At 36.9% G+C, this 8,417-nt stretch overlaps 1 protein-coding gene across 2 annotated transcripts; it reads left to right on the forward strand.

Moving 5' to 3' along the window:
- Window positions 1-3,212: 3,212 nt before the first annotated feature.
- Window positions 3,213-8,417, forward strand: LOC110912704 (protein MID1-COMPLEMENTING ACTIVITY 1). Of its 2 annotated transcripts, none has more exons than XM_022157488.2 (8): window positions 3,213-3,529; window positions 4,415-4,956; window positions 5,504-5,919; window positions 6,073-6,182; window positions 7,312-7,383; window positions 7,709-7,815; window positions 7,898-7,991; window positions 8,192-8,417. In XM_022157488.2, exons 2-8 carry the CDS (start codon window positions 4,546-4,548, stop codon window positions 8,242-8,244), a joined length of 1,263 nt encoding a protein of 420 aa, XP_022013180.1. In that variant the 5' UTR covers window positions 3,213-3,529; window positions 4,415-4,545; the 3' UTR covers window positions 8,245-8,417. The 2 variants fall into 2 exon arrangements, with proteins under 2 accessions (XP_022013180.1, XP_022013179.1); XM_022157487.2 differs by having other exon boundaries at window positions 3,213-3,521.

Raw genomic sequence — 8,417 nt, forward strand, 5'->3', positions numbered from 1 at the left:
TAACTACAATGTATACGAAATAGAATACCTATATGTGTAAAAAATGGGAGTAACATATATATACATTTTAATAATATAAAAGAAATTATATCGGGTATACAATCGGGTAAACGGGTACACTTTATCGGGTAATTGGGTCGGGTAAACGGGTATATCACTAAATCCCAAACCCGTCCCAAACCCGCGAAAAAAATAAAAACTATTCCCAAACCCGTCCCAAACCCGGTTAACCGACCCCAAACCCGTCCCAAATGTGTCGGGTTTCGGGTTTACCCAGCGGGTTCGGGTTTGATTGCCATCCCTAAGGGTTGGGGTAGCGATGTGGACAGACAGTGGGGTTGGGGGGGTTTTATAATGACCTGGGTGAACCGTTTGGCTTGGCCAAACGATTATTTTTTAAAATTTAAACCTAGCCCCTATGGCCTAGTCAACCCAGCCAATGAGAGCCGGCCACGGAGGACCGCTACGCATGCCCAACACCCGGGCTGAAACTCCCGTCCAAGGGGCCACGCCGAAACCCAAGCCCACCCAAGGTGGTGACTTGGGCATTTGTACCCAACCCATGCCCGAACCCTCACCCCATACCCCATGGTCTAATAAATGAATATAAAGTATTATATGATAAAATCAAAACACTGGGCATTTGTACCCAACCCATGCCCCAACCCTCGCCCCGTACCCCATAGTCTAATAAATGAATATAAAGTATTATATGATAAAATCAAAACTTTAAAGCCAAACTGTTATTTTTTAAAATTTAAACCTAGCCGCTATGGCCTAGCCAACCCAGCCAATGAGAGCCGGCCACGGAGGACTGCTAGGCATGCCCAACACTCAGGCTGAAACTGCCGTCCAAGGGGCCACGCCGAAATCCAAGCCTACCTAAGGTGGTGACTTGGGCATTTGTACCCAACCATGCCCCAACCCTCGCCCCATACCCCATAGTCTGAATATAAAGTATTAGATGATAAAATCAAAACACTGGGCATTTGTACCCAACCCGTACCCCAACCCTAATAAATGAATATAAAGTATTAAATGATAAAATCAAAACACTTGTTTATATATAGATAGATTAGTTAAAAAGAAATTTATAGATCTAGAAGAATGTAGGTACCTATTAAAATCCTCTCGTGCAGTTTAATGCTATACATGCCATGTGTAAAATATACCAAAAAGGCTTTTAGGTTGGGGCATAGAATTATAGAAGAAAGACAATTGCACTCCACTCCCTCATAAAAATATACATGGTTATATTACTAAGAGGTGCAGTATTTTCTCACAACATCCCCCATAAAAATACCCATACATGGTTAATACTATTTTCTCATAGCACACACATACATGATAAAAAATAATTAGGTTTTAAGGTCATATTCAAATCTGACTAGTTAAATCAGATGGGTCATATTTAGATTGATTAGTTCAACTCGTCTAATTGAACAAGTCGACCCACTGACCTATATATATCCCTTTTAACCCATTTTTACAACCCACCAACTCAACATACATGTTCAAAGTTTGATTAATACGCATTAACAGATTAACTTGTCAACATGTTTGACATCGTAAATGCGTCGAGTCCAACTTGTATAACTTAAGAGGGCTGAAACTCGACTTGTTAGCAATTTTTCAAACTGGAGCTTAGCTCGTTAATTATTTATTAATGAATTCATATACGTTTATAACTTACGATATACGTATTTTTATAATTACGACTTTTATATATAACATAACATATATATTAGTTAGTTATTTTTATCATATTTTATACGCAATTATTACTATTAATATATCTTTAATACATTAAATAAAACAAATATAATTTTATATGAGCTCGTTTAGACATGTGAGCCTATTTTTATTTTGTAAATGAACTTGTTTCAAGGCTTGAGCTCGAGTAATTCATGAGTAGTTTAGCCCAAATGTAAGTCGCATAGAGTTGATGCTTTTAACACAAATAAACATACGAGTCATATTCGGATCAAACGATTCAAGACACCAACCGGAAATCCATCAACCCAACATGATATCCACCATGAAAAGGGGGGTCGATTGTGTACATCTAACTTAAATTTGTACCCTTGTGCAATATACAAAACAAGCAAGGACATGAACATGCTAATTATATTATATACTAATAAAAATTCAAGCGAATGAACAGTGAATAAACTAATTAAATATTGATTTAGGGAATATAAGAATATGGGGTATGGGGTGGAGGTGGTATGGGGCGGAGGTTGTGACGTGGGTTGGGTATAAACGCCAAAGTCACCACCTCGGGTGGGCTTGGGTTTCGGCGTGGCCCCTTAGACGGGGGTTTCAGCCCGGGCGTTGGGCGGGGCTATCAAGATGACATGGCGTGATCTCATTTGCCAAGACAAGTAGCCGTTTGGGCTAGCCGTTTGCCAACGACTATGTGTTTAAAAAAATCGATGAAATATTAGAATATGTGGTATGGGGCGGGGGTTGTGTCGTGGGTTGGGTACAAACGCCCAAGTCATCACCCCGGGTGAGCTTGGGTTTCGGCGTGGCCCCTTGGGCGGGGGTTTCAGCCCGGGCGTTGGGCGGGGCTATCAAAATGACATGGTTGGATCTCATTGGCCAAGACAAGTAGCCATTTGGGTTAGCCGTTTGCCAACAACTATGTGTCTAAAAAAAGATTTAGGAAATATTAGAATATGGGGTATGGGGCGGGGGTTGTGGCGTGGGTTGGGTACAAATGCCCAATTCACCACCCCGTGTGGGTTGGGTTTCGGCATGGCCCCTTGGGCGGGGGTTTCAGCCCGGGCGTTGAGCGGGGCTATCAAGATGACATTGCGGGATCTCATTGGCCAAGACAAGTAGCCGTTTAGGCTAGCTGTTGGCCAACGGCTATGTGTTTAAAAAAAGATCTAGAAAATATTAGAATATGGGGTATGGGGCGAGGGTTGTGTCGTGGGTTGGGTACAAACGCCCAAGTCAACACCCCGGGTGGGCTTGGGTTTCGGCGTGGCCCCTTGGGCGGGGGTTGTATTTGAGGGTAAAAATCGGTGAATACCGGTGCCGAACCGGTACCGAAAATACGTGACGTTTTAGTTTGAGTTACTTTTTGTTATTTGACATGTTTTGTCATTCTTATAGAACGATTTGGTTTAGCGCGTCGCAACGCGCGCGCATGGTAAACAACTAGTTAGAAAAAATAGTTGAACGCACACTATGATACAACTTTGCTTCTCTGTCACAATCTCTCCACTCTCACACTGCACAAAGCACACCACACCGAAACCAACTTCCAAAGAGTTTTAGAGAGAGAAAGTTTCTCTGTGTGTGTGTGTTTTAGAGAGAGAAAGTTTCTCTGTGCGAGAGAGTTAGGGTTTAATACTTTAATTTCCTCCGAAACTCCTTCAAATCGATACGAAATTCATCTGTTTTTCCATCAATTTATGCAGCAAAGTCTGTAGACGTTGTATCTCTCTCAATGCGCATCGTACAACTACATGCATTGCATCAATTTATGCAGCAAAAACTGTAGACGACAGGTAATTAGGTAAACATACGTAATTGATTGATTTTTATTCAACAATTTTCTGTTTGTTTGTTATATTGTTTTGATTCGCATTAACGCCTGTACGTGTTTGTCGGTGTGTTCTAGATTACGTAAATCTGTAATTTAGAGGTCAACTTCAGGTGAATCTGATGATTTTTTTTTTATAAACTATGAACTGCTGATATTTTAATTATTAATTGTTAAATTTTGTTTTAATTTTCGATCTGCTTGTTTTTTTTTTTAATTTTTATTTTGATTATGATTTGATGAGGTTTTTTTAAATAATTGTTAATTTTACGAATTGTTTATGTAGAATTTATTTTTAATAATTGTTAATTTTGTTTTAGTTTTTGATCTGCTTGTTTTTTATTTTTATTTTTTACTTTCGATTATGGTTTGTTGAGTTTTTTGTGGTAGAAGAATATAAAGTCAACAAATATGTTCTACTATTTTACTAATTGTATTTTTTTTAATCATTGGTTGTTAGTTTTATTTTAATTTTTGATCTGCTTGTTTTCTTTATCCCCCCTTTTTTATTTGTTGAATTTCTTTAAATTTTTTATTATTAATTGTTTTTTTAATTATTAGTTGTTAATTTTGTTTGAATTTTTTATCTTCTGGTTTTTAATTTTTTTTCTTTTAAGAATAAATATTTAGATTATGGTTTGATGAGTTTCTTCTGGCAGAAGACTCTAAGTCAACAAATATGTTCAACTATTATTACTAATTGTTTCTGTTTGGTAAACTTTTGCTTTTATCAGACAAAGAAAGTGAAAGCTTTAACAGAAGAATATTTGAGATCTTATTTGACTAATTTTCTTCTCATTTTTTTAACCTTTTTACAATTAAAAATGACTAATTTTGGTGCTCTACAATTGATTGCAGATTTCTTATTGGCATAATGTGCAAAACACTGAGAAAACACCAAATTTGGTCAATCTGAGATGGGATTTACTAATTTAATTTAACAAAGATAACAATCCAGTAAGTCTAGGGTTTTGAATTAGGGGTGAAAAATGGCTTCTGCATGGGATCATTTCGGAGACATAGCGAATGTGGCCCAGTTAACCGGGCTGGATGCTGTGAAGCTGATAGGGATGATCGCGCAGGCGGCTAACACGGCCCGTATGCACAAGAAAAACTGCAAGCAATTTGCAATGCATTTGAAGTTGATTGGGAATCTGTTACAGCAGCTTAAGATTAGCGAGCTTAAAAGGTACCCGGAGACGCGTGAACCGTTGGAGCAACTTGAGGATGCGCTGAGGAGGTCTTACATTTTGGTCAACAGTTGTCAAGATCGAAGCTATTTTTACTTACTTGCCATGGGATGGAACATTGTTTACCAGTTTAGAAGAGCTCAAAATGAGATTGATAACTATTTGAAGCTTATTCCACTCATCACTCTCGTGGATAATGCTCGAGTCAGGGTACAAACTTGATCTTGTTCTACGGATTATATTTTTAAGATTTTATTACTTCTTACACACAAATACGTATGTCTATGTACATAAAAAATCATTAAACTAATTTTTTCATATGTTTATATATTTAAAAGTTTATCTACTCATGTGTAGGTTATGTGTAGGCAAAATAACCTACACATGAATTACACATTGTAAGTTGTATACAAAAACAAAATTTGTTCATATTTATTTTTGAGTTTAATGAGAGACGAATATATATTACATTTCTTTCTTTTTCTTATATTTTAAAAATTTTTAAGATTGGAAGAAATGAAGGATTCATTTTGTTTTGTGTGTTCTCGCAATATTTAGTGTTCTGCATTGAACCCTCCCCTATGTATACACACACACGTGTATATATATAGAGAGAGAGAGAGAAAGTTTAAAATACAAAAGGCTCTTAACGTGCAACGGTACTCGGCCAACAAAATAACACGTGCGTAATTATGATATAACTCGCGCATGTATTCATTTTTTTCTTCTTTTATAACTTTTTTTTTTGTTTGAGCAGGAAAGATTGGAATATATTGGAAGGGACCAGCATGAATACGTATTGGACGATGAAGACAGAAAAGTGCAAGATGTTATCATGAAGCCTGAACCTTCACATGCGGATACTGTTATTTTGAAGAAAACGCTCTCGTGTAGATACCCAAACTTACCTTTCAAGGAGGTTATCCAAAAAGAAAACGAGAAGCTCCATTTGGAACTACAACGATCACAAGCTCATTTAGATGTAAGCCAATGTCAAGTAATTCAACATCTGATCGAGGTTACTGAAGCCGTTGCTTCAAAATCTCAACACGAGCAAGATTCACCGAAGAAGGTTACCAAGAAGTCAGAGACTCACTATTTAGATGTCAACACCGATAGAGAAATAGTTCTATACGAGGGCAATTCAAATAAGAAGACACACTCAACTTCAAGGTCAGTGTCTTCTTTTACATGTTGACTTCAACATTATAACTGATGTAGCCATGTAGGAATTTTGGAAGTTTGTGTACTTCAACTTAAATATACACATTACTGTAATGGATTGCTTCATTTTTCTATGTTCTTGACTTGTAAATGGTCTTGCAGAAGCACATCTTCGGCTTCGTATGGACAAGATTTGGCGTCTGCTAGAGGATCTTATGGGCATGGAGAATGGCATTCAGATCTACTTGGCTGCTGTTCAGAGCCTAAGATGTGTATGTTCTCTAGTCTATAATACGTATATATAACTTCTGTTTTCATTCGTATGACAGTCAAAGCACACATGAGATGATAACAATCAAAATTGTACATTCATAATTTCATATTAGTTATTTGCCAGCCGCACTCATTCTATTCTATAAACATACATTTCTAAAGATGGTGTACAGTAAATTTGTTTTATTGCTCTCTTATTGGTCCAAGTGGACTCCATTAGGTTTTCCTTTTTTATTTTTACTTTTTCCAAAATATGCAAAATATAAATTATATCTAAATAGCCATAATTCAATCATGGTTCTAACTCAACTGGTTACTCTGTTTGGTGTTTATATATTTTTTTTACTTCTTTTTTAAACGTTAATTTCTTCCACAGTTTAACGAGCCACAACGATACTGTTCAATGTAAAATTATTTTTAATCGGTGAAAAATACGTGTCGATATTTTCTTGTGCATATTTCTTTCGGTTCTATGCTCAGTACCGATATCGTACCAAACCAAACCGATACTGACTATAAATCTCGCGGCGTAGCGCTGGTATTTTTACTAGTTTTTCTACAAAATGAAAATTTATTGTAATGATCTAGAGGCGCCCAAAAAAAACAAGTCTGAGGTGGCGTCTCAGGGGGTTATTTTGTATGTGCGCCTCAACGGGTTTTGATGTTTTTGACTTTTGTGTCAATTTCAAACATTTCTTGTCTTTTGATGTGTGTTTTTGGTGATTCCGATGATGAAATTAGTTAGTATTTTATTTTTTATAAGACATAATTTTTATATTTTAATTCCACCTCGGGCTTACGCCTTGAGGCGTATGCCTTGTGAGGCGAAGGGAAAACGCCTTGAGGCACGATTCCGTACTTTTAAACCTTGATCTAGAATGATTGTCATATAATTTGGTTTGTGATTTACGGTTTGAACTTTGAAGAACCTGGTTTAACAGAGTTCGGTTCATGGTTTGGAACTTGGAATCGGCCTTAAGAAATTTAAAACAAACTATGATTAAAAAAACTGGTTCATATAGCCAAACCAACTGTTATGCCCCAGACTTTTCGTCGTGAACACCCCTAGCAGAATCTCACCATTTCTACAGTTATATACTTAAAGTAGGGCTGTCTCTATTTGTGCAGGCTTAAAGACTTTCTTCTTTCCTTGTGGAACGTTTTCAAAGATTGCGAGTGTTGCAACAAACAAGCACATGAGTAAGATTCTTTATCCATTAATCAAAAGTTAGATGCTTTTCTTTATCTACTTGTTCATTGTGACCATATATCAGGGTTATAGTTTCCTGTATTTGTGCAGCTCTTGGTTATTATAGCTTTCCTGTTTTTATAGTTTTAATTTTTTTTGCTTTTGATAACCGTGAGAACCCGCCATTGGGAAACTCATGGGCCCCACCAATAGGCAGCTGGCCTTCAAGGGGTATAGGCAGACATTTAGTTTCACTTTGTTATTGAATGTTTCTTATATATATTTGTATGATGTACTTGCACATAACTATTGCTGGTGTTTGTTTGTATCGAGCAGCTTCTGCAGAGGCCTGCAACGAGCTGATGGCTTATTCGTTGATATTGTCATGCTGTTGTTATACTTGTTGTGTTAGGAGGAAGCTTAGGAAGACCCTCAATATCACGGTACGTATTCAATAATTTATTGGCATGACAGATATGATTTACAGAAGTTATATATCATTCAGCAATAATATATTTACGATAGGGCGGGTGGTGTGACGACTTTCTCTCGCATGTCATGTGCTGCTGTTGTGCCCTTGTCCAAGAGCTGCGCGAAGTTGAGATGCGTGGAATTCATGGTATGTCACATTTACATTTTTATTATATGATTAATAGACTATTTAAATAAAGATTCTACGAATGCCCTTAATTAGAAACAAAACAAGGAAAACTGAAAAATGGTTAACAGCAACAATGATAAGAAAGGGTAAATTGGTAATTTCTTAGCGAGACGTTGGATTGTTGTCGTTTTCATGTGGGATAGAAATGAAACTTGCAGGTCCGGAGAAGACGAAAACAAGCCCCCCACCCTCTCAATGGATGGAATCCTAAAGCTAATCAATCATATGAAGTTCAATAGATGTTTGGATATGAGAAAGTAGTTATATATGGTTTGTTGCCATTGTTAATACTCCTGGTGGTTTGACTGTTGACTTTTTATTTCACTGTAAAGTTGATCATGGTTGATTCAATATTTTTATAACATATTGCTTGTTTCCTTGTTA

This window comes from Helianthus annuus, chromosome 15 (genome assembly GCF_002127325.2).
Source record: "Helianthus annuus cultivar XRQ/B chromosome 15, HanXRQr2.0-SUNRISE, whole genome shotgun sequence".
NCBI classification, from domain to species: Eukaryota; Viridiplantae; Streptophyta; class Magnoliopsida; order Asterales; family Asteraceae; genus Helianthus; species Helianthus annuus.

Bases quoted from the DNA above. Each gene is read 5' to 3' on its own strand.
- LOC110912704 (XM_022157488.2), top strand. From the start codon at position 4,546: ATGGCTTCTGCATGGGATCATTTCGGAGACATAGCGAATGTGGCCCAG. The intron at 6,183-7,311 runs GTATGTTCTCTA...CTATTTGTGCAG, and splicing joins CTGTTCAGAGCCTAAGATGT to GCTTAAAGACTTTCTTCTTT. The intron at 7,992-8,191 runs GTATGTCACATT...TGAAACTTGCAG, and splicing joins TGAGATGCGTGGAATTCATG to GTCCGGAGAAGACGAAAACA.